At 57.9% G+C, this 24,099-nt stretch overlaps 8 protein-coding genes across 8 annotated transcripts; 4 read left to right on the top strand and 4 right to left on the bottom strand.

The window, feature by feature from the left end:
- Positions 1 to 149: 149 nt before the first annotated feature.
- Positions 150 to 1,486, top strand: M421DRAFT_93591 (uncharacterized protein; the record flags this gene model as incomplete). The annotated part of the gene is made up of 2 exons (XM_033598124.1): positions 150 to 1,049; positions 1,112 to 1,486. 2 exons carry the CDS (start codon positions 150 to 152, stop codon positions 1,484 to 1,486), a joined length of 1,275 nt encoding a protein of 424 aa, XP_033447273.1.
- A 392-nt stretch (positions 1,487 to 1,878) lies between these two features.
- M421DRAFT_422260 (uncharacterized protein) lies at positions 1,879 to 2,868 on the top strand. Its single transcript, XM_033593107.1, has one exon. It carries the CDS (start codon positions 2,263 to 2,265, stop codon positions 2,659 to 2,661), a length of 399 nt encoding a protein of 132 aa, XP_033447272.1. The 5' UTR covers positions 1,879 to 2,262; the 3' UTR covers positions 2,662 to 2,868.
- A 457-nt stretch (positions 2,869 to 3,325) lies between these two features.
- On the bottom strand, positions 3,326 to 4,182 carry M421DRAFT_394911 (S-adenosyl-L-methionine-dependent methyltransferase; the record flags this gene model as incomplete). Its single annotated transcript, XM_033590077.1, has 2 exons — positions 3,720 to 4,182; positions 3,326 to 3,583 (listed from the first exon to the last, which is right to left on the bottom strand). Exons 1-2 carry the CDS (start codon positions 4,125 to 4,127, stop codon positions 3,326 to 3,328), a joined length of 666 nt encoding a protein of 221 aa, XP_033447271.1. The 5' UTR covers positions 4,128 to 4,182.
- Positions 4,183 to 7,043: 2,861 nt separating this feature from the next.
- On the top strand, positions 7,044 to 11,024 carry M421DRAFT_422258 (uncharacterized protein). The gene is made up of 2 exons (XM_033593106.1): positions 7,044 to 7,766; positions 7,816 to 11,024. The coding sequence occupies exons 1-2, from the start codon at positions 7,305 to 7,307 to the stop codon at positions 10,588 to 10,590; spliced, it is 3,237 nt and encodes a 1,078-aa protein (XP_033447270.1). The 5' UTR covers positions 7,044 to 7,304; the 3' UTR covers positions 10,591 to 11,024.
- On the bottom strand, positions 10,924 to 12,800 carry M421DRAFT_422256 (putative dihydrolipoamide acetyltransferase). The gene is made up of 4 exons (XM_033593105.1): positions 12,625 to 12,800; positions 12,481 to 12,521; positions 12,194 to 12,417; positions 10,924 to 12,145 (listed from the first exon to the last, which is right to left on the bottom strand). The coding sequence occupies exons 1-4, from the start codon at positions 12,705 to 12,707 to the stop codon at positions 11,030 to 11,032; spliced, it is 1,464 nt and encodes a 487-aa protein (XP_033447269.1). The 5' UTR covers positions 12,708 to 12,800; the 3' UTR covers positions 10,924 to 11,029.
- Positions 12,801 to 13,328: 528 nt separating this feature from the next.
- Positions 13,329 to 19,529, top strand: M421DRAFT_102107 (uncharacterized protein; the record flags this gene model as incomplete). The annotated part of the gene is made up of 3 exons (XM_033586727.1): positions 13,329 to 13,374; positions 13,744 to 17,712; positions 17,764 to 19,529. The coding sequence occupies 3 exons, from the start codon at positions 13,329 to 13,331 to the stop codon at positions 19,527 to 19,529; spliced, it is 5,781 nt and encodes a 1,926-aa protein (XP_033447268.1).
- Positions 19,530 to 20,732: 1,203 nt separating this feature from the next.
- Positions 20,733 to 22,151, bottom strand: M421DRAFT_6573 (uncharacterized protein; the record flags this gene model as incomplete). Its single annotated transcript, XM_033596260.1, has 3 exons — positions 20,733 to 21,124; positions 21,178 to 21,405; positions 21,458 to 22,151. 3 exons carry the CDS (start codon positions 22,149 to 22,151, stop codon positions 20,733 to 20,735), a joined length of 1,314 nt encoding a protein of 437 aa, XP_033447267.1.
- Positions 22,152 to 23,102: 951 nt separating this feature from the next.
- Positions 23,103 to 23,816, bottom strand: M421DRAFT_66625 (kinase-like protein; the record flags this gene model as incomplete). Its single annotated transcript, XM_033596337.1, has 2 exons — positions 23,103 to 23,427; positions 23,470 to 23,816. Coding segments are annotated over 2 exons (672 nt in total), but the record flags the coding sequence as incomplete, so codon positions are not given.
- Positions 23,817 to 24,099: the final 283 nt, after the last annotated feature.

Here is a 24,099-nt window from a genome sequence, read left to right as displayed (position 1 = left end):
CCCTCAGAGTCAGCGGGCGAAGCAAACATGGCTAGAAAGCAGTGTGCTGTCTTTCACTGCAAGTGGTCCAGCAAACTCGAGCTCACCCGAAACTTCCTTGTTGATGCGGCCTTTCTTACCCGTCTCTTTTGACGATAGCACTGGCCGAAATGGCAGAAGTGAAGCGCAAGACGTATACAGCAAAACCCACTTTTGGCGACACTGCGCCTTCGAATACGATACCGTTCCCCGAAAAAGCCAACATGACCATTGCCGAGATCCTTGCCTTCTTTCCGAACAGCATCAACTGCGTTGACGTCATTTACCGGATGATCTCGAACGGCGGCACGCGCAAAGCCATACACGCCATTATCAACACCTTTCGCGACTTCGAGGCTGACTGGAGCGCCAATTGCTGCGGAGAAGCCATGTACAAGACAATGGATAGGGCGGGTTACATCGATTGGACTATCACGAAACACGATCTCTGGCATGAGAGTCGAAAAGCTTCGTGGGACGCGAATCGACTGGACGTGGGGGAGCTCCGAGTGGCCGCGCTTGGTGTGCCAGTAGGGAATGTTTCATTCAGAGGCCTTGCTGAGAATGTTCGAACGATGCCAGAAGGCGACGACGCACTTGACCTGACCCGGATGGTACAGTACTGCGTGCAGAATTCTGAAGATGGCTGGGAATATCCCAAGGACTACGAAGAGCTGCTGGAGCTGCTCGGAGGGCCGACTGAGGTACGAGAGCCAAATGTTGATGGTGCGGTGTTTAGGCGATGGGAGAATAGAAAGGCGCCGCCGCCCACACCGAGGCCAGCGCCGCCGTCTGCAGGTGTGGAACTGCTCGCCAAGTTGAAACAGACAAGACGACGGGTCAGCGACCCGAGAAGAAGGCCGACCGCAGGAAGAAGACCACGAACTGTTTCGCCAGGGCCGGGCTCATTAATGCAGCGCATGGCTGCGAAAGAGACCGCGAAGAAGACAACGGAGAGCGCAGTCGATGTGGGGGAAATGAGCGGGCGCCGGCTTGATGAGAGCAATGGTACGGCGTACCGACGAGGACTAGTAAGTACAATGGCAGTCACGAGCTGATCCAAGATGTGCAGCCATGCTGATCAGTGGGCAAGGCTGAGTATGCACCGCTACCGTCGCCACCGGGCATTACAAGCACCCCCACCTCATTGACTGTTGTGCGAATATTCCAGGCTGAAGGGCCTACTGGCGAAACAGATGCTTACAGCGCGTACGCCTTCGGAGGCCCTCGCCGTACGCCGCCGTACCGCCGCCTCGAGCAGATCGAGCTACCACATCCATGGGATGCCAGTGGCTGGGCGGAGAACCTGAGGTGGGCGTTTGAGCAGCGTGTGTTGTTTGCGCGAGAGTTTCCAGCGGTTTTGGATTGGACTGAGAGTCCTGAGCACATGGCGCATATCGAGCGTGTGAGGACGCAGCGCGTTTGGGCGTCTGACGAGCTGCTCGAGCAGCTGCTGGAGGGCGACTAAGATCGGGGACGTCGCGGCTCCTGCACCTGCTTGAGAGGTCAAGTGCAGATGGCGGTCTACAGGCTGGGTTTTAGAGGGCCACTGGGCTGTCGATGAGCAAACGATCCGCCAACAGCAGTGGATCTGATTTGTGTTAGGCGCGTGGCCTCATTGCCCCCAAAATGTCCTGTCAGCATATTGGGACTACTCGTCCTTACACTTCACAGTAATTCAATGCAGTTCAAATGCCAACACGGCGTGCTTGATGGATCTGCACGCGTGAGTGATGAGGGTAGAATGATGATGAAGCCTGAGGTGTGAACAAGCACAACGCCAATGTTTCGCCGGGATGCGCCTTCCCACCTCCAATCTAGCGCCAATCCTTGACACCATCCTTGCTGAAACCCTAGACGAAACGTTCTCGCAACAATCATCGAACAATATCTCCACAGTGTTTGCGGCATCTATTTTGCCGTTACAGCACCGCTTTGTGGCAGTGGCTGGACTGTTCAAGCACAATATCATGCCGCACTGGAACTCTAACCTCCCGACGCATTGGCGGAACAAGACCTGCGACTGGAAAGTCACGGGTCAGCGCATCGCGTGTCGCACGACTGAGATGCTGATTTAAGTGCAGAAGGGCTGCCTTTTGCGGTTCAATACATCATCCAACTTCCCTTCGATACCCCAGGCACCTGCTAATTACGTTCTCGAGCCGGACTCGCAATACTTTTTACGAACTTTCACGATTGTAATACGTTGTCTTAATCAATACACCCATCACACCACAAGTCAATATGCACTCCAAGATCTTCGCCGCTGCCGTCCTGGCGTCCGCTCCCCTGGCTCTCGCGCAGTCTGGCATGACATCGATGCCGTCAGCAACTTCCACTGCATCAGGCGCCAAGGTCATCACAATGATGTGGGATAACGAGGCCACAGCCGCCGCAGCTGCAGCTAGCGGCTCTTCTATGGCTGCTGGCATGAGTGGCATGTCCATGGGCATGTCCATGTCCATGTCCACCGGAAAGGTCAAGAGCGGCATGAGCATGGCTACCGCTACCGGTACGGCGATGGCAGGCATGAACATGACAGGATCTGCTGGAAGGATGGAGATGTCGTCTGGCGCCATGGGTGTTGGCTGGGTCGTCGTCAGCATTGGTGCTGGTGTTGGATTCCTCGCAGGCATGTTGTAGGATGCTGGAGCACGGGTACACGCAAGAGATGCGTTGTTGATAACAAGGGGGCTAGAATGATACAACTTAGGCCAACATGAGGCACAGATCATATGCCTCAGCCTCCGAGAGCTCTGGGATCTGGTACATATCTCACAGATGCTCCAGAATAGCAACGATACACGACAGACAATAACGAATCAAGGCACAATTTCCTGAGAAGAGCAGAACCTAGTGACAATAAGATATCTTCTCTCGATGAGTATACTCTGTGACGTTTCTGAATTCATGTACGCTCACAACGGCCGGGTACTACTTCAAAAGCTCCCTTGTCGATTCTGATGGTTTTCGGGCAGCGAGGTTCCGGAGGGGATTATCGAGGGCGTTGGACGGAGATTTAAGTGTCGAGGCTTAATAAGAGATGAGGGCTGGATGGCTCGAGGTTCGACATTGAAGTGGCGCATCGCGCTAACTGAATGCGGGCGCACAACGCGATCTTCATCGTCCGTCATCACAAAGAACGCGATACCACGGTGCGCTTTCAGGCGAGTTCAACGAGGGCGAAGAATAGACAGATCGACAAAAATCCGAGGGTTTTGAATCAGCAGGGAGCTGCTGCGATCACGACGTGACGAAGAACCCAAGAGCAAACTTCATCGAGGATTTTCACTGACTTAGTCTGTTCTCAGAGACTCCTGAGAATCAGGGTGCGTCCTCCTCCTGCATCTCTGCGATATTGATGGACCTTGTGCTCCACAATGGAGCATACGCCAGTCTCCTTTAATCGCTTGGCCTCAGCCTCAAATCCCTTCTCCACCCAGTGGCTGTCCAGCACCGTAGCAACAACAACGCCTCCGCTCTTCGCAATCCGCACGAACTCAGCGAGCGGCTCTGGCCCTAGATACCCATGCGTGAACGTGCCGCAGCAGGTAAGCGCATCGTGCTTGTTGCGGTGCAAGTCGGTCCTATAGGCCTTGATCGTCACCTCTGTTGACTTCCTTGGACTAACACGTCTCAGGGCATGTATATATGGTCGGCTCCTAGCTAGCGAGCAACTCAGCGCAGTTTTCCATCGATACGCCACAGTAGTACTCTCCATCATCGAATTTTAGCTTCTTCATCAGGTCTGCAATCTTCAGATCCTTGTAAACACCACTCTTGCGCGCAACTTGCAGCATGCCTTTGCTGATATCAAGACCGTCGATATCTTTTGCGCCTATCTCTGCAAGCTCGTTGTCGACGGTGCCAGTTCCGCAGCCGGCATCCACTATTCGGACGCCTTTGAGGACCTCACCGGGGTCTCGATGTAGATGGTTGAGCCTGAGCCCTCTGGCGACTGCTTCCGCAACGAGTCGCGGTGCTGTAAAGTCTCGCTTTTGCATGTCTGATTCGTATGTTGCAGCCCACTCGTCATAGAGCCGCTGGGATTCCTCCGTGCTACTGGCAGTGAAGACGCGGTCGAGATATGGCCTCTCTTTGGCCACCATTGTGATATGAGGAATACAATGTACCAAAAAGGGAGAATGATGAGACGGACAGCGCTACGTGGCTTCCTCCGGGATCCCTCTCACCCTCATCAGTCGTGCTGTGGGCTTGTTACGTCATCTTCGACCCCGCTCGAATAACTGTCAGCTTTGGCTCTGGAAAGCTTTCTCAAGATGCACACGTCAACTCTAGAGCATCATGATATAGATGTTGTGTTCTGCAGATCTTGACTGCGCCAGAAGACTCTGTGTGTGTGGCCTCTGAACAAGAATGCCACCATGGGTCCTCGGTACTCAGTAACTACGACGGTATATGGGGACCACTTTGCACATCGGGAACTCCCAGAACTTGAATGACTTACTGAACGACGCTCAAGATTCCTTAATTCCGCACGTAAATAGTGAGCCGAGAAAGCAAGATCGCTCGCATTCAGCGCATGCTTTGCCCGGATGCCATACGCAGCAGTTCTCAGACCTGGCAGCAATGCTCCGACCATCACAACACCATGCGCGCATGATACAACACTTTGAGGCACCATAATGATCGTTATTAACAGCAGATGAGGTGCAAGCTTTCACCACTTCCACTTTGCACACATCTGTGGATAATCGGTACTCTCAAACACGGTTCGCAGCCCCATTCTCAACAGACAAGACGTCTCTGCTAAACACTATAGTTAAGACGAAGTCGTATGGTCGCTCTCCCAACGACAATGAGCCGGACTGTCCTCACAACGTTGAACGAGTTACCAGCATAGAGCATCTCCCATCCACCGCAGGCACAGAATACATATCCTGCAAGGAGAAGTGGTTCTCTTGAGAGACTGATACGCACGAGAAGGTTGTTCCACTGCTCTTCCCTTGTGGCAAGCACGCGCTATGTCGCACCCGCCTTCGCGACTGGCACGAGGCGAGCTTATGCTATTGCACAGTGCGCTGCCAGCCGCAGCCCTTGCCACTCTAACCAGATCACTGTCGAGATTTTCAAGCATGGCAGACTCTAAACCCAGTCCCAATTCCGAAATATCTGGCTCATCCCCGCACGAAGTGCATTGTCGAGCTGCATCAGGATACGGCGGACGATCTAGACCTTGAATTGACCGAGCTGATGCAAGAAAGCAAAGATTCTAAGGAAGAACAGGATTCTAAGGAAGAGCAATATTCCAAAGTGCGAACCTCCTCTCCAGATGACTCGGAATATGAAAGCGCTTATATAGCAGGAGACGACACAAACTCAGACACAGGCAATTCCGAAACACCGAAACAGAGTACAAGTCCGCAGATGAGTAAGACTACGATGCGAACAATGACGGTGATCATTCCGACTCGTCGATATCGACTTCAGCATCTGATAGGTCCTACACTAATTACAATACTGACATTGACATGTCAGACTCCGACTAGGTAAACACCAATGGGACCGAGTGAATGTTGGGGAAGATTGAGGCGTGCAACAGCGAGTTGATCACACATTTTGATCAATCTCATACCTAAGTTCCGAAGGGGACATTCATCATTCGTCGAGAAGTCTTTGTATATGCTTCATTCCAATCTCATCATCTCGTGCCCAATCTTGCCTCCCGCGTAGAATCATGTCTCCGCTAAAACTTTCCCTGCCTTTGCTCCTGAGCTCCCAACAAGTGGTGATGACCCTTCCAGAAATTTTTCGCCCCCTCGTGCCCACAGCACACCTCGCCACAGTCTTCTAGATTCGCCAGAACGTCCACGTTATCGCGTTCATGCAACTTGTAATCTCCAATTTCCCGTCAAATGTTGAGCAACAAGTGCCTTCCTCCCTCGAAACGCGACAAAGATGTTTTGAACCTAGCGGATGGGTTGTGGGGACCACTAGACTTTCTTGATGTACTTGGGATACGCCCGCACTCGATCAATGACCCACGGGGACAAATCGATGGGCAAAGCTGAATATCCTAAAAGGCTCGGCAACCAAGAACTTGAAGAATGTCACAGAGAATTAGCCTTGTATAAGCAGCCTATAATCTATTTAGGTGTACAAGTGTAGTCTACATTTTGACATTTTATAGCTGTAACAAGGAACAAGAGCCATATTACGTGCATAAGCACACCGTAAATAGGCCTTCAAGTATGCCCTTGAGTATGAAGCGATGAATAACGGCGTGATGGTTCGAGTGAGAAGCGGTAGTTGAATTGGATGCAGTGAGCGTTGTAGTTTTGGCTTAGATCCCTGAGTGATCAACAAAACGCCATGCAGGAGCTCCTTCCATGAAATGATTGAAGGGCATGGGTCACCTGCTGTTGCCAGACGTGCATACCCATTCGTTCGCCGCTGCACCTCCGATGAAGAGCCTCACAACGCAATCCACTAGACATCCAGGCTGAAATCCAACATACTTTACGATTTCGAACTGGTCCCTGTATGCAATCAAGGGGACCACTTACAGAACGTTGTTTGACGCGCCCGGATACAAAATTATCGCTCGCTGTGATGAACGAGCCCTCGGTCGAGAGTCTCTTCCATAGTGCTTGATTGCATCTGCCGCTCTCGAGTCACGATACCCTCTCCCTCAGAAGAACGGTTGTCTTGCAGTGACCTCGCACGGTCAAGGCACATGTGTCGCAGCACTTGCTCTTGTGGTAGATCTACCACCTGTCTCCGAGAGGCAGAAGGGATTCCTTTTGCTCCTTTGTCACAACGTGCCTATTCAAAACTCCAGCCGCGCAATCCCGATGCCCCGTGCTCTTTAGCTGCCAGCCGTTGGAGTGAGCCACGAGAACTCAAACTTATTGATGGACCCTAAGCGTTTCGAAATAGACTTGATGATCATGTTGAGGCATCAGCATTAACGCCACAGCCCATCGACGTAGTGGCAGGCGCACAGACGTCACCCCGCCAATTAGCGCGCCTTCGAACAATCGAAGCAGCAGACGAATTTCGAAGGCCTGTGTGCGTTTGCCTCACGCTTCGATTTCCTGTTACTTCCTTGCTAGATCCAGGCCTTCGTTGGCTTAGTTTTGACTCACGGGATCTTTCAAAAAGGCTAGCTAGTCTCCAGGGCCCACATCGAAGCCCATCTGCAGCTTTCGTGAATTCGAACCTGATCTTGTCAACCCCGCCGCCACAGGAACCGCTCCCGTCGGCAGCCTACATACTCCGCACGAGCGACCCTTTTCACGCACGCGAAAAGCTTGACCGACGAAATGGCGCCTAAGAAGGGAAAGAAGAAGCAGCAGGACGACGACTGGGAGGCCGAGCTCGGCGAGACCGTCACCACCGAGAACGATGCTCTCGCGCAGGAGGCCAAAGCCGCAGAGGAAGCTGGCGCTGAAGAGGATGTGGGTGGTGGCCTGATGGCCGCCCTCCAAAGGCGCGGCAAGAAGAAGAACAAGAAGGGCGCAAACCCGGATATCGAGGGCGAAGACGCACCGGCTGCCGACGGCGGCGACGACTTCGCGGACAAGGCACCTCAGGAGGCCAACTTCGACGACGATGACGACGATGTTTTTGCTGGAAACTACGGCAAGAAGAACAAGAAGAGCGGAGCTGCACAGAAGGACGAGCCTGCGCCAGAGACATCGCCGACCGAGGCGCCACGCATGAAGACCAAGGCCGAGAAAGAGAAGGAGAAGAAGGAGAAGGAGAAGCAGCGTAAGAAGGAGATGGTATGGGAGGCTCAACCCACTGTAGGTTAATCTGCTGATTGCAATGCAGGCTGCGAAGAAGAAGACGTCCGCTCCCGCGAAACCTGAAGCCAAAGCGCCCGAGGCCAAACCCGTCGAGGCCGCTGCACCCACACCCGAGGCCGCTGCGCCCGCGGCCGGCGGCAAGAAGAAGAAGGTCCCTGCTGCCCTTGCCGCCCTTCAGAAGCAACAGGAGGCGCTGCGCAAGCAGCAGGAGGAGCAGGCCCGCCTCGAGGCTGAGGACAAGGCTCGCGCCGAGGAAGAGGAGAAGCTCGCCGCTGAGGAGCAGAAGCGCAAAGAAGAGGCCAAGGCCGCTAAGAAGCAGCGCGAGAAGGAGAAGATCGAGCAGCTCAAGAAGGAGGGTAAATACATGACCAAGGCGCAGAAGGAGGCCAAGGCCAAGGCCGACCTGCGCCTGAAGCAGATGCTCGAGAGCGGTGTCAAGGTCGCAGCGCTTGAGGGCGAGCCGGAGGCACCCAAGAAACCCAAGTACGATGACCGCAAAAAGAGGAAGCAACAGCAGGAGCAGAAGGAGCGCGAGGCTCGTGAGGCTGAGGAGGCTGCGAAGAAGCTGGCGGAGCTGAAGCTGGCCGAAGAGCAGGCCGCCAAAGCTGCTGCTGAGGCCGAGAAGGCCAAGGCTGATGCAGATGCTAAGAAGGGCGACGACGGGTCCGATCTCGGCGACTGGGAAGCTCAGGCTGACGAGATGGACGGCGTCAAGGACAGCTGGGACGCCGAGTCTGAGGACGAGGCAGACAAGGCCGAAGCTGCCAAGGCTGCTGCAGCGAAGGCCGTAGAGCCAGCGGGCAAGGCGGTCGCGAAGCCTGCTGCGACAGCCGCAGATTCCGACTCGGATTCTGATTCGGAAGACGACTCTGAGGATGACAGCGAGGACGACTCTTCCGAGGATGAGCAGGGCACTGCTACACAGAGGGCGGAGGCCGCACGCAAAGAGGCTGCCGCTGCACGACGAAAGGAGGCACACGAGGCTGCTCTGGCCGAGCGCTCCAAGGACAACCTGCGATCACCCATTTGCTGTATTCTTGGTCACGTCGATACGGGTAAGACAAAGCTACTTGACAAGATCCGCCAGACCAACGTCCAGGAGGGCGAAGCCGGAGGTATTACTCAGCAAATCGGTGCCACCTACTTCCCCGTCGCGGCTCTCGAGAAGAAGGTCGCCGTGGTCAACAGGGACCACAGCTTCAAGTTCAACGTCCCCGGTCTTCTCGTCATCGACACACCTGGGCACGAGTCTTTCACCAACCTGCGCTCTCGTGGTTCCTCGCTGTGCAACATTGCCATTCTGGTCATCGACATCATGCACGGTCTTGAGCCGCAGACAATTGAGTCGATGAAGCTGCTCCGTGGCAGGAAAACACCCTTCATCGTCGCGCTCAACAAGATCGATCGCCTCTTCGGGTGGAAGAAGATCGACAACAACGGCTTCGAGGACTCATTTAACCTGCAGAAGCAGTCGGTGCAGTCGGAATTCGAGGAGCGCTGGACCTTTGTCCGCACACAGCTGGCCGAGCAGGGATTCAACTCGGAGCTGTTCTTCAAGAACAAGAACATATCCAAGTACGTGTCGGTATGCCCGACGTCGGCGCACACGGGTGAGGGTATCCCCGACATGATCAAGCTCATCGTCTCGCTCACGCAGAGCCGTCTTACCAACAACCTCATGTACCTCTCCGAGGTCGAGTGTACCGTTCTCGAAGTCAAGGTGATCGAGGGTCTCGGCACAACAATCGACGTCATCCTGTCCAACGGTGTCCTGCACGAAGGCGACCGGATAGTGGTGTGCGGTAACCCCGAGCCGATCGTCACCAACGTGCGTGCGCTCCTCACACCCGCCGAGATGAAGGAACTGCGCGTCAAGTCGGTGTACGTACACAACAAGGAAGTCAAGGCGGCGATGGGTATTAAGATCGCGGCGGATGGTCTCGACAACGCCATTGCTGGTTCGCGGCTGCTCGTCGTCGGCCCCGACGACGACGAGGAGGACCTCATGGACGAAGTCATGGGCGACCTCGAGCACCTGCTCAGCAATGTGTCCAAGTCCGGTCGCGGCGTGTCGGTGCAGGCGTCGACGCTCGGTTCTCTCGAAGCGCTCCTCGAGTTCCTCCGCGTATCCAAGATCCCCGTATCGACCATCTCAATCGGCCCTGTATTCCGCAAGGACGTGCTGCGCGCGGGCGTGATGCTCGAAAAAGCCAAAGAATACGCGGTAATGCTCTGTTTCGACGTCAAAGTCGACAAAGAAGCCAAAGCGTACGCAGAGGAAATCGGCGTCAAAATCTTTGAAGCAGACATCATCTACCACCTCTTTGACAAATTCACAGCGCACATGAAACAGCTGGAAGAGCAGCGCAAAGAAGAATCCAAAATGCTCGCCGTCTTCCCCTGCGTTCTGCGACCCGTCGCAGTCTTCAACAAAAAAGACCCCATCGTCATCGGCGTCGACGTCGTCGAGGGCAATCTGCGCATCACAACGCCCATCTGCGCGGTCAAGAAGAACCCCGTCACCGGCGCAAAGGAGATCATCCAGCTCGGCAGAGTCACCTCCATTGAGCGCGATCACAAGCAGATCCAGATCTGCAAGCGCGGGTCCCCCAGTGTCGCGGTTAAGATCGAGGGGCCTAATCAGCCCATGTATGGACGCCATCTTGAGGAGGATGATACGCTGTATGCGGCGATTAGTCGGAAGAGTATTGATACGCTCAAGGAGTTTTTCCGGAATGATGTTAGTCAGGAGGAGTGGAAGCTGTTGATTCAGCTCAAGACGCTGTTTGACATTCAGTAGCGTGGCACAAAGTCAAGTAGCGGAGCGGAGTGGAGTGGAGCAGAGTGGAATGGAGTGGAGTGGAATGGAGCGGAATGGAGTGGAATGGAGTGGAGTGGAGCGGTGTGATGGTGGTGGTGGTGGTGGTGGAGGTGGAGGTGGAGGTGGTGCGGAACATGACGGCACGATGTAAGTGAGTGTATGAGTGTATGATGAGAGGGGATTCCTTGCGCCCTCACTCGACATGATTTGAGACAGCACTCATAGCAAGGCAGTGAAGAAGAAGAAAGATGCTTCATCCTATGCAACTAGATATCGGTAAGGGTTTAAAAGATGTGCAGGTTCCATTGTACAATTCGCCTCTCCTCACTACACATGGCGCCTCTCCCTCACTACACACGACGCCTCTCCCTCACTACACACGACGCCTCTCCCTCCCTACACACGGCGCCTCCATCCTCTACAGCAACAGCTCGAGCGGGTTCTCAATAGCGCGCTTGAGCTCCTTGACAAACTCGCCACCAACAGCACCGTCAACGACCTTGTGGTCAAACGAGGCGGTGATGACAATCTGGTCGTCCCAGGCAACGCCCTGCGCACCGTCGTCCGACTCGGCGGGGACGGCGACCTTTGTGGTTGTGCCGATGGCGACGATGCAGGCCTGGGGCGGGTTGATGACGGCGGTGAAACGCTCGACGGCCGGGTTCATGCCCATGTTGGAGATGGTGATGGAGCCGCCCTGGTACTCGTCGGGCTTGAGCTTGCCATCGCGGGCGCGCTTGCCGAGGTCCTTGATCTGGGCGGAGATGGCCTGCAGACCCAGCCCGTTGACGTTCTTGACAATCGGCGTCATGAGGCCCGAGGGGGTGGAGACGGCGACGCTGACGTCGACGACGTTGTGCTGGCGGATGACGACCTTGCCGTCCACGTCGCGCCACGACGAGTTGGCGGCGGGGACCTTGCGCGCGGCCACGGCGAGGGCCTTGACGAGCAGGTCGTTGACCGACAGCTTGTAGGCGCCGTCCGAGGCCGCGTTGAGGGCCTCGCGCAGCTTGAGCAGCTTGGACACGGAGATGCTCGACGCCACGTAGTAGTGGGGGTTCTGCTGCATCGACTCGGTCAGCCGCGTGGCAATAACCTTGCGCATGCTCGACGCCTCCGTGTCCTCGTACGTCGCGGCGGACTGCCCGGCGGCGCCGCCGCCGGGCGCAGCAGCGGGCTGGGCCTTGTCGACGTCCTCCCTGGTGACGGCGCCGCCGCGGCCGGTGCCCTTGATGCTCTTGAGCGCGATGCCCTTTTCGAGCGCGAGCTTCTTGGCCGCGGGCGAGACGGCGGGGGCGCGCTGCAGCACCGTCTCGAGGCGGGCGCCGGTGCTGTCCGACTCGCGCGAGACGGGAGCCGCGCCGTCCTGGGCGGGCGGCGCCGTCGGGGAGCCAGTGTCGGCGGGCTCGCTGGCTTCGGCGGCGTTGCCCTCCTTGGACGGCGCGGCGGCCTTTTTGTCGCCGCCAGCGTCCTCGACGGAGAACTTTTCAAAGGCGGACACGTCCTCGCCCTCCTCGACCATAATGGCAATCGGCTGGGGCAGTTAGCTCCGGTCTCGCGGCGGGTTGGCGAGTGCACTCACGCTGCCGACGGCCACGTCCTTGTCGCCGGCGTCGCGCAGGATCTTGGCGATGGTGCCCTCCTCCTGGAACTCAAAGTCCATCTGGGCCTTGTCTGTCTCAATCTCGACGAGCACGTCGCCGGGGGCTATCGAGTCGCCGACCTTCTTCTGCCAAGTGCCGATGTTGCCGGCCGTCATGGTGGGCGACAGCGCGGGCATGCTGACGACCGTGTGCGGGGGATACGCTGGGGGGGGGGGGTCGGTTAGCATGCGCAGGTAATTGTCCGGCGGGGCTCGGGGGCGCTCACAGGCATAGAAGCGCGCGAGGGCGGCGAGGGCGGGCGTGCGTCTGCGGCAAGTCAGTACACTGAGCTGCGGGCCCGGGAGGCGTCCGACGGCCGCCAGCGAAGCCCAGCGCGGGCTCGACGACGGGCGGCAGACGGCGGACGCACCTCTGCAGCTGGGCGCGCAGGGCAATGGGCGCCCGCGAGCTCAATTGAGCCCCGGCACGGGACAGGATGGTGGTGGCAGGCATTGTGTCGAGACGCCGGGCTGCGCTCAGAATTCTGCGGGTGTGGTGGGCGAGGGACCGTCGGGAGCGAGGGCGCGACGGACGGGGCGATGGGGGTCAGAGGCACGCGGCGGCGCGGTGGTGATGCGAGGCGACGGTCGACGAGGAGATGCCGTGATGGTTGAGACGGTCAGCCCAACAAAATGTGTTGCAATCGGAGTCCGGGCGATTCTCGAAGACCAGGCCCCGAGCGGTAAGGCGTGCATCGGAGCGCAGGCGCCAGCCACGGGCAGCGGCAGCGCGGTCGCGTCAGCCACAGGCAGCGCCCGCCACAGGCAGCGTCAGCCACAGGCCCGGGCAAGGGAAACTTGTCATCTCATGTCGAGTGCGCGCCCGACACGACACGACACGGCACGACACGACCCGACCCGACATTCGCGGCAATTGCCCTGCGCGCACACACACACTGCACTCGACGAGCCGGGCGTGATTCACGGGCTCAGCATGACCGAGCGAACCAGAGCAGGCCCCTGAAGCAGAGCGTCCGTCTACGAGAAGATCAGACACCGACACCGGCACCGACACCGACACCGGCACCGGCACTGGCACTGGCACTGGCACCGGCACCCACACCCAGGCACCACCATGGCCGACCACCGCCACGACGATGCCCCGGCAGACGTGGAAGGAAGTGGCAGGGCGCAGGAGGCGACGCCGCGAACGACCGCGCCGCCCGCAGACACACCAGCAGGAAGCGCGGGCCGCGCGGACGACGCGGACGGCGCGGAGGACGCGGAGACAGCGGCGCACCCGCAGCCCGACACAGACGACACGGACGACACAGAAGCCACAGAGGCCGACGCAGCGCCTCCCGCACGGCAACACACAGACGCAGCGAATCCACAGCCCGACACAGAAGACATTCCCCTGGCGGACACACACACGGCGGACAGACACACGGCGGACAGACACACGGCGGACAGCGCAGACACACCTCCGACAGACAGCGCAGAAACGCACCCGACAGACCGCGCAGACACACCCCCGACAGACACTGCAGACACACACCCGACAGACACCGAGCCACCGCCGCCGCTGCCGCCCGCGCTGAACGTCCCCGTCCCCAATGCCGCAGACACGCCGCGCTCGTCGGAGCAGATATTCGACCAGCGCATCCACGCCGCCCCCCGCCCGCGGACAGACTCGCAGTCAACCGCCGCGACCGCCGCGACCGCCGCCACACGGCCCTCGACCCGCAGCTCGCTCGTCTTCGTCGGCACCGCGCTCGACACCATTGCCGCGTCCAAGGACGCCCGCAAGAACAAGAAGCTCGGCGACGCCGCCAATGCCGCCCTCGCCGCCATCAAGCGCGAGGGCGACCCGGCCCGCATCAACCCGGAGCTGCTGTTCGAGCCCCTGCAGCTGGCCTCGGAGGTCCCCAACGTGCCCGTCTCCATCACCGCCCTCGACTGCATCGGCAAGCTGATCAGCTACTCGTACTTTTCCGTCCCGTCGGAGCCCCATGCCGAGGGTGCCCGGACCAGCGAGGGAGCGCCGCTCATCGAGCGCGCCATCGACACCATATGCGACTGCTTCCAGGGCGAGGCCACCCACCCAGACGTCCAGCTGCAGATTGTCAAGTCGCTGCTGGCCGCCATCCTCAACGACAAGATTGTCGTCCACGGCGCCGGCCTGCTCAAGGCCGTGCGCCTGACGTACAACATCTTCCTGCTGTCCAAGTCGAGCGCGAACCAGCAGGTCGCCCAGGGCGCCCTGACCCAGATGGTCGGCACAGTCTTTGAGCGCGTCAAGGCCCGTCTGGCCGTCAAGGAGGCCCGCCTTGGCCTGTCGCGTGCCTCGCTGAACGACAAGGACCGGTCGGCCGACAGCTTGGACCACGAACAGGGGTCGCCCGGCACGGACGGGTCCAGCGGCGGCGGCGGCGGCGGCGACGGCGACGGCGACGGCGACGGCGACGACGACGACGACGAACCTGCCCAAGACGCCGACGTGGAAGAGCCCAGCGACAAGGCCGTCGACAAGCACACGGGCCCCAAGATTACGCTGCAGAGCTTCGAGAACAGCATGACCTTCAACGACGACCGCATACACGACAACGCGCCGACCTTGGTGACAAGGATAAAGGGCAAGCCCAGCTCGCGGCACGTGTCTGGCGTCGGCACCTCCACGCCGCAGACGGGTGCAGACGACGACGAGGAGGACGAGATCTTCGTCAAGGACGCCTACCTCGTCTTCCGCGCCATGTGTCGCCTGAGCACAAAGGGCCTCTCGGTAGACCACGCCATGGACGTCCGGTCGCAGGGCATGAGGTCGAAGCTGCTCTCGCTGCACATGGTCCACACCATCCTCCACAACAACATTGCTGTCTTTGTCTCCCCCTACGCCACCATCCGGAGCGGCAGCGGCGACGAGCCCACGACGTTTGTGCAGGCCATCAAGCAGTACCTGTGTCTCAGCCTGAGCCGCAACGGCGCCAGCTCCGTCAAGCCCGTCTTCGAGGTCGCAGCGGAGATTTTCTGGCAGATGCTCAAGTATCTGCGCGTCATGCTCAAGAAGGAGGTCGAGGTCTTCCTAAAGGAAATCTACCTCGCCACCCTCGACAAGCGCGCAGCCCCGGCCTTCCAGAAGCAGCACGTCCTCGGCATATTCGGCCGTTTCGCCGCGGACCCGCGCGCACTCGTCGAGGTCTATCTGAACTACGACTGCGACCGCACTGCCCTCGACAACATGTATCAGCGCGTGGTCGAGCACCTGTCCAAGATCTCCAGCAACCCCGTGACCATTACGCCCATGCAGCAGCAGGCCTACCAGGAGCACCGAGAGAAGCGCGCAAGGCAGATGGACTGGCAGACTCGAGGCACGCTGCCACCCTCGCTCACCACAGTGTCGATGAACTCTGCCAACGATGCCGACGGTGCCTATCCGCAAGAGTACGCCATGAAGCAAGAGGCGCTGGAGGCGCTTGTCGAGATCCTGCGGTCGCTCGTCGGCTGGGCGCAGCAGTCGCTGCCGGAAAGCACAAAAGCACAGCCGCAAGACTCGAGATTGTCGCTCGACGATCCGAGGCTCTCGATGGATGCGCGCACGCTCGCAGACTCGCCCGCCCCCGGCCCGGACTCGGGCACGGTAACGCCGCTTGCCGAAGACGACTACAGCCAGCTGGAGAGGGCAAAGCAGCGAAAGACTGCCATGACAAACGCAGTGCGAGCATTCAACTACAAGCCCAAGAAGGGCTTGAAGGTGCTGATCAAGGACGGCTTCATCCCGTCCGACTCGCCCGAAGACATTGCCCGTTTCTTCCTCGACAACGATCGCATCGACAAGGGCGCGCTTGGCGAGTTTCTCGGCGAAGCCGATCCCGAGAACATTGCCATCATGCACGCCTTTGTTGACCTGATGGACTTCACCAAGACTCGGTTCGTAGACGCCCTGCGTCGCTTCCTCCAGAGCTTCCGCCTCCCGGGAGAAGCGCAGAAGATTGATCGTTTCATGCTAAAGTACGCCGAGCGATACATGACCGGCAACCCAAACGCGTTCGCCAACGCCGACACTGCCTACGTTCTCTCCTACTCGGTCATCATGCTGAACGTCGACCAGCACAGCAAGAAGATGAAGGGGCCCCGCATGACACCGGAAGACTTCATCAAGAACAACCGCGGCATCAACGACAGTGCAGATTTGCCCGAAGACTACCTCCGCGGCATCTACGACGAGATTGCGCACAACGAGATTGTCCTCAACACTGAGCAGGAGGCAGCTGCAGACAAGGGTCTGGTTGCGCCACAGCCTGCCGGGGGTCTCGGCCTTGCCAGCATCGGCCAGGCGCTGACCGGCGGCGCTCGGGACTTGCAGCGGGAAGCCATCGCACAGGCTTCCGAGGCCATGGCGAACAAGACGGAGCAGCTGTACAAGCAGCTCCTCCGGGCTCAGCGCAGGACCGCGACCGCTACGCCCGTCTCCAAGTACATACCCGCCTCGTCGTCGAAGCACGTCGGTCCCATGTTCGAGGTCACTTGGATGCCCTTTTTGATGGCGCTGTCGGGGCAAGCGCAGGACCACAACATTGAGATTGTCCGTCTGTGCATCGAGGGCATCAAGCTGGCTATCCGCATATCCTGCCTCTTCGACTTGGCGGATGCCCGTCAAGCCTTTGTGTCTTTCCTCGCCCGCTTCACCAATCTCTACAACCTGAGCGAGATGAAAGCGAAGAGCATGGAGGCGCTCAAGACGCTCATCGACGTCGCCCACACCGAAGGCAACCTGCTCAGAGAGTCTTGGCGCGAGATTCTCACCTGCGTCTCGCAGCTGGACCGCTTCCAGCTCATCTCGGCTGGCATCGACGAGCGTTCGGTGCCAGACGTGCTCAAGTCGAACACGGCGTCGCAGTCGAAGAAGAACCTCCACGTCCCCGGCAGCCGGCGGCGGCAGTCGCACGTCAACAGCGTGCACTTCTCGGCCGACGTGGCCGAGGAAAGCCGGTCGACAGACATTGTCAGGGGAGTGGACCGCATCTTCACCAACAGCGCGAACCTGTCCGGTGAGGCCATTGTCGACTTTGTCAAGGCCCTCGTGCAGGTCAGCTGGCAGGAGATCCAGTCTTCGGGCCAGAGCGAGTCGCCGCGTACCTACAGCTTGCAGAAGCTGGTCGAGATCAGCGGATACAACATGACCCGTGTGCGCTTCGAGTGGACCAACATCTGGCACGTGCTCGGCGCCCACTTCAACGAGGTCGGCTGCCATACAAACACAAACGTCGTCTACTTTGCCCTGAACTCGTTGCGACAGCTGTCGATGAAGTTTATGGAGATTGAGGAGCTGCCGGGCTTCAAGTTCCAAAAGGACTTTCTGAAGCCGTTTGAGCACATCATCAACAACGCCAGCGTCGTGTCCGTCAAAGACATGGTCCTGCGCTGTCTCATCCAGATGATCCAGGCGCGCGGGGAGAACATTCGCTCTGGCTGGAAGACAATGTTCGGCGTCTTCACTGTTGCCGCGAGGGAGCCTTACGGCAAGTCTCTGCATCGTCACACTGCACATCAACCGCTAACGCAATCCGCAGAGGGCATCGTCAACCTTGCGTTTGAAAACGTCACGCAAGTGTACAACACGCGCTTCGGAGTCGTCATCTCACAAGGCGCGTTTGCAGATCTCATCGTCTGCCTGACCGAGTTCTCAAAGAACTACAAGTTCCAGAAAAAGTCCCTGCAGGCTATCGAGCTGCTAAAGTCGTCGGTGCCCAAGATGCTGCGGACTCCAGAGTGCTCGCTGTCCGCCCACGCCGGCTACCTGAAGGACTCTGACAAGGGCTCGTCCATACCCAAGCAACCCACTCGCCAGACGCAGGAAGAGCAGTTCTGGTTCCCCGTGCTCTTTGCCTTCCACGACGTCCTCATGACCGGCGAGGATCTGGAAGTGCGCTCGCGAGCACTGAGCTACCTCTTCGACACCCTCGTCAGCTACGGGAGCAACTTTCCTCGCGACTTCTGGGACATGCTGTGGCGGCAGCTGCTGTATCCCATCTTCATGGTCCTGAAGTCAAAGTCCGAGATGACCAAGGTGTTGAACCACGAAGAGCTGTCTGTGTGGCTCTCAACGACCATGATCCAAGCCCTGCGCAATATGATCAAGCTCTTCACCCACTTCTTCGACGCGCTAGAGTACATGCTCGACCGCTTCCTCGACCTCCTCGCGCTCTGCATCTGCCAGGAGAACGACACCCTCGCCCGCATCGGCAGCAACTGCCTGCAACAACTGATCCTGCAGAACGTGCAAAAGTTCACCGCAGAGCACTGGAGCCTCATCGTCAAAGCCTTTGTCGACCTCTTCCACCGCACCGAAGCCTCTGCGCTCTTCTCCGCCGCCACCTCCGGCTCCACCCCGACGCCCCTCAACGGCACACGCGCGAATTCCGACGCACAATCCATTGCCGAATCTGCAAACATCAACCTCGACACCCCGCCCGCCACCGAGCCCTCTGAAAGCTCCACAGGCCTTGGCATCAACGGCCTCGACGCCCCGCACCGGCCCTCCCTCGTCACAGAGCCCACAGCTGGCGACGTGCCAGCCCGCCAAACAAGCGATCTCGAAGACTACCGGCCCGACGACAACCCGCAGCAGCCCCCCGTCGTCGTCACCGCTGCGCGCCGCCGCTTCTTCAACCAAATCATCACAAAGTGCGTGCTGCAGCTCCTCATGATCGAGACGGTGCAGGAGCTCTTTGGCAACGACGCCGTCTACTCGCACATACCGTCACACGAGCTCCTCCGCCTCATGGCCGTGCTCAAGAAGTCCTTCCACTTTGCCCGCCGCTTCAACGCCGCCCGCGACCTGCGCGCCCGCCTCTTCCGCGAGGGCTTCATGAAGCAGCCGCCCAACCTGCTCAAGCAGGAATCCGGCTCCGCGTCCGTCTACGTCGCCATCCTGTTCCGCATGTACCTCGACACGGCGCCCGAGCGCGCCGCATCGCGCGCCGACACGGAAAAAGCCCTCATCCCGCTCTGCGCGGACATTGTGCAGAGCTACATTGAGCTCGACCCCGACACGCAGCAGCGCAACATTGTGACCTGGCGGCCCGTCGTCGTCACCGTGCTCGACGGGTATGCGGGGTTCCCCGACGCCGAGTTTGAGCGCCTCACCTCCGTCTTCGCACCGCTTGTTGTTGGAATACTCGGCACCGATATGGCGGGCCATGTCCAGCGCGCTGTGCAGGCCCTCGTCGCGCGCATCTTTCAGACGAGTCTTGGTATGCCGAGCGTCCCGCTTATGCAGGGCGAGAGGCGCGAGAGCCTGGCTAGTCCGGAGGCGCGCACGCCAAGGCTGAGGTAGACCGCGCTGCATTTTCCATGACATAATCTGCGGGGGGTCGGGGGGTCGGGGGGTCAAGGAGTAGGGGATTCAGGGTGGGCAACGGGGGGTGGAAGCAGCAGCAGCAGCTGGACGAGTTCATACTGTCTGTTGCTCATACAAGCTACTACGTACCGCAGCCTGTGCACCCGTGTCGAAGTGTGCTAGTATCTAACCTCTATCTAATCATCAACTTCTACGCTGTAAACACGCCTCATATCGCATGTCACTGTGCTGCCGCGTTTCTCGGCGGATGGCAGCCGTGGATTGCTCGTGGATGAATGGTATGCCCATGCCCGGATGCCCTCGAGCGACGCACCGTGCTTCGTCCCCCGTCTCGCGGCATCGTCCCCCGTCTCGCGGCATCGTCCCCCGTCTCGCGGCATCGTCCCCCGTCTCGCAGCATCGTCCCCCGTCTCGCAGCATCGTCCGGGAAACCAAGCGAAGCTCCAGACGCAGCATACACGACAGTCGTGGTGTTGCGTCGTCCGGAGCAAGCACGCAGACATGCCTTGCCCGTCGCGGACTGATCTGTTCACGTCCGCCGCAGCACAGCGCGCACTCGCAACGCTGTCAATTCGCAGAACAAGCAAGACTCAAGGCCCTGGTTTTGCTGGTTTGACGATTTTGCAGTGCTGTAGTTTGGTTGTTTAGTTTGATAGAGCTGCAGAGCTGCCATTTGTTTGATTGGCGGTTTGATTTGGGCTTCTATGTGGACTTTGAGGGAGACTGGACAGATGGCAGTCATTAATTTAGTAGGGTTGATTTTAGAGGCCTAGGCGTGGAATTTGTTTTTACCGCGTGGCTGTGGTGAAGGGTTTTTTGAGAGCGGTAGTTGACATGTCATGTGCAACGAACAAAAAACTACCTGTGGGTCATCAGCTACGGCAACACCTTGAACAGGTTGAAATTTTGGACAGCTAGAATCTCTCTTGTTTGATTTGAACATTGTACTAGCAGCAGCAGACTCTTGTCTAGTTGACGTTGTCAAATCAAACAAAATTCAAACAAAACTTCGACACGATATGGTCGTCGCCAAGTTACAACTTTATCTCCAACCGGGTATCGCCTGCTCGAACGCTTCTCTCTCCCTCCCTCTCTCCCTCTCTGTCACTCTATCCCTCTCTCCCTCTCTGTCCCTCTCTCCCTCCCTCCCTCCCCCTCACACACAGAAACATCAAGGATTCAGCATCGCCCGCGCCCGCCCTGCTGCAACGAGCCCGCGCGCGAGTCGGTCGACTGCGAGTCGCGCGACAGATACGTCGCGACGCGCCGCCGCGTCTGCAGCTGCGCATCCACCCACGCCGTCTGCAGCAGCTCGTCGAAGCACGCGGAGAAGCTCTTGTACTCAGCGTGGCGCGCAAAGCGCAGCTTCAGCGTGGTGGGCTCGCGGGCGCTCTTCTGCTTGCCCGCGGGTCGCTTGCGCGACGCCAGCGCGTCGGTGGCGCTGTGAGTCGGCAGCGCGCTGGCTGTGGTCGTGCGCAGCGTGGAAGTGTCCAGCAGGTCGCCGCTGGATTTGCCGAAGATGGTTATCTCGGCGTCGGGGGATTTGTATGTCGCTTGCGACTGTGCCGTTACTGGGACGTGTTAGTTGCTCTGATACTCTGGAGCGCTGGGGGATATTGTGTACTCGTTGCGGTTCTCCATAGGTAATCTTTCTTGGGGCCGTGTTGGCGGAATGCGAAGATTGCTTCTCGTGGCGCGTCCGTGTGTGCGTCTCGACTGGATTCCCAGAGTGTGACGTCTGAGAGACCGTAGTCCGTGGTCTTCTTGAATGCGTTTGGTGCGGTCACCTTGACGCCGGAGGCGAGGAAGCAGATTGTCCAGCCCGTCACCAGCTCAAGAATCTCTCGTAGATCTGGTCTTTCTCAGCTAGATCCTGTCAGGGTGCTGTATTGTTTGAACTCTACCTGTTGGCAATCCAATGCCATCTGTGTCTGAGATCAGAGGGAAGTCCAATTTGTATTCGCTGAAAACAAGCATCGCTTTCGAACATCGGGCTACCGTGGCGGTGTCGTCGCTCGGCTTGTCATTCACGTCGGAGGAATAATTCGGCGTCGAGACGCGACCGCAGAACCGCACTGACAATGTGCGCTCACCGGGTACCAGCGAATGGGTCCAGATATCCAGGATCGAGTCGGTTTGCTGTATGAACAGCTTCGACTGTACAATGTCGCCTCCCGGGACCGTTGGGACTGACACATGGACGATGAAATGACTTGGCTTTTGCTGCACCTTGTACAGGCGTAGTTCCTGCGTGAGCGGTGTCCCTAGTCGTCGCCAAAGAATAGACGAGCCCGAGTTGGCACGTGTGACGACGTCGATGAATGCCTGAGCTGCCACCACATCTCTGAAAACGATTTCGACCTTGTTGTTCGGCGTCTCTGGTTTATAGACTCGTGAATAGGTCAGGTTGGAGTCGCCGAGTCGTTGCTCCTTTGTCTGATTGCAGTCTGACCATTGCAGCATTACCTGTGTGCCACGACAGGCGTACTGGATATCGGCGAGCGGAAGCCAGAAGGAGTTGCACCTTTGCACCTCAACCTGGCTTGGCTTGTCGCTGATCACTAATCGACGGGTCTTGTGCCATATCCCAGATGTCATGATAGTGCCTTGCATGTACGACTCCAACACACGAACATTGTTCTCCAAGGACGTACACTTGGCACCTTTCTCAGTAGTGCACTGCAGAAGTATCATGGCACTTGAAGCGAATGGGGTGCTAAATATCTGTGATCCTGTTATGCCGGTCTCACCAGGACGTGCCATGCAGAGACATCCGGTGGGGGGACTTTGCGACAACAAAGTTGGTACACTAGGGGGGGGAGATGGGGTGGAAGACGACACGTCGATAGAAGCAGAGGAGCGCTGCTGTTGAGATTGTCCGGATGTACTCGAATTACTCGTGCGGCGGTCTTCTACAATAAGAACTTGCTCAAGCAAAGTTTCTCTTGGCAGATCAAGCCTTGGAGGTCGTACATCGCTGCCATGGATATCGTGATGGAAGAATTCGGGGGAAGTGGTATGGCTGGATTCATGTCCGATTGGTGGCACAGGCTCATCACCTGGTAGTTCGCTCATGTTCGAACGTGCGACAGTGGATGTAGATAGACGTATTGGCTTGTGCGATTCATCCCCAAGCGAACCGGTATCGGCGTTGATCATTGGAGTCGACTTAATGTTTGGCTGACTTGCTACAGAAGACCCGTCTAGCTGTTCAGGAATGTCATCATTAATACACCGGCTGCAACAGCGCCCTATGTACGAGTGATGGAACAAGTGTTCCTCATTAAATAGGGCGGCACGGAGGAGGTCGGAGGCTTTAGGCCGGTCGTCTTTCTTGTCGGCTGTCTGCATAATGTCAGCGGACCAGTAGACAAGGATGCGTGTGAGTACACTCGCCATGCTCAAAGTAAGCTCGACGAGCGAATTGTCGCAATTTCCATCAACCTCTTCCTGGAGAGGCGCAAGGAACTCCCTGATCAATAACGACATTCTCTCAGTATTCAACCCGATGAAATCCCGTGCATGCTCGATAGACCGCCCTCTCAGCACCACAATCATATCGAAAAAAACACGCCCCATCGACCAGACTTCTGAAAGAGCGTTTCTTGCTTCGCCACTCCCAACCTCTGGAGCGCAGTATCCGGGAGTGAAACCAAGCACGCGACCTTCTGTGGTAGCCTCTTTGGTCTCAGAGTAGTCCAGACTGATACCAAAATCGCACAGATAGATGCTGCCTTGGTCGCTGAGCAGGATGTTTAAGGGCTTGATATCTTTGTGCCGGATCGCATGATCTTGTAGGTACTTCAGAGTCGACAGTAAGCATCCAAAGGCGTGACGTAAAATGGACTCGCCCTGTTCATTGGCTGAAGGCGTGCTAGCTTGATGTTGCGTCGAAAGTGGATCTGAAGCTGAGGACATTTGTCTTAGCAGCGACTCGAGGGTATCATTTGCCACGGGCAGAAGTATTAACGAGAAGGTGGCCTCATCCGTGTAGCTTGCAATGAGTCTGACAATGTGCTGGTGATGAAGTCGCTGTAAGATTCTGACTTCCCGGAGGAAGTCTCTAAGATTGTCATGCTGAAATCTGGCGGGGCCACGCTCGATGCGTTTGCATGCGAACTCTTTCTTGGATACACGGTGACGCACGCTGTAGACCATTGCAGAGCTGCCGCGACCGAGTGCCTTCACATCTTCGAGAAAGAGTTTGCCTTGTTCTAAGCGCCTGTGGTCAGGCTGCAACCCTGTGAGGGCTCCAGCCCTCATCTGGGAGTCGCTGGATAGAAAGGCGGCCTGAACACCCTCAAGCGTTTCCTCGTCGATATCGATAGAGAGGTGTTTTAGAATGGATGGACTGAGGGGTATTGAATAATCGTTGATCTTCGTTTTGAGGATCACTGCAACCACTTCTTCGTGGGCACAGGATAAAGAACGCAACAAAGTGTATGCCCGAGGGCTGTCACTCCAGCGCTGTCGATCTGTGGCAGTGGTCTCCCGGGCAGGTGGCTCTGCGGATTCGAGGTCACGCAGCCTGACTTGTATCTTGGCA

The sequence above is a fragment of the Didymella exigua genome, assembly GCF_010094145.1.
Source record: "Didymella exigua CBS 183.55 unplaced genomic scaffold M421scaffold_19, whole genome shotgun sequence".
NCBI lineage: Eukaryota > Fungi > Ascomycota > Dothideomycetes > Pleosporales > Didymellaceae > Didymella > Didymella exigua.
Note: the sequence above shows the minus strand (reverse complement) of the source record. Positions and strands in the feature narration are given on the sequence as shown.

What these genes read in the sequence shown, in the direction of transcription:
- M421DRAFT_422260 (XM_033593107.1), top strand. Translation starts at nt 2,263, where the DNA reads ATGCACTCCAAGATCTTCGCCGCTGCCGTCCTGGCGTCCGCTCCCCTG.
- M421DRAFT_422258 (XM_033593106.1), top strand. Translation starts at nt 7,305, where the DNA reads ATGGCGCCTAAGAAGGGAAAGAAGAAGCAGCAGGACGACGACTGGGAG. An exon ending in AGCAGCGTAAGAAGGAGATG is followed by an intron (nt 7,767 to 7,815) that starts GTATGGGAGGCT and finishes ATTGCAATGCAG; the next exon opens with GCTGCGAAGAAGAAGACGTC.
- M421DRAFT_422256 (XM_033593105.1), bottom strand. Translation starts at nt 12,707, where the DNA reads ATGCCTGCCACCACCATCCTGTCCCGTGCCGGGGCTCAATTGAGCTCG. An exon ending in CTGCGCGCCCAGCTGCAGAG is followed by an intron (nt 12,522 to 12,624) that starts GTGCGTCCGCCG and finishes GACTTGCCGCAG; the next exon opens with ACGCACGCCCGCCCTCGCCG. An exon ending in AGGACGTGGCCGTCGGCAGC is followed by an intron (nt 12,146 to 12,193) that starts GTGAGTGCACTC and finishes TAACTGCCCCAG; the next exon opens with CCGATTGCCATTATGGTCGA.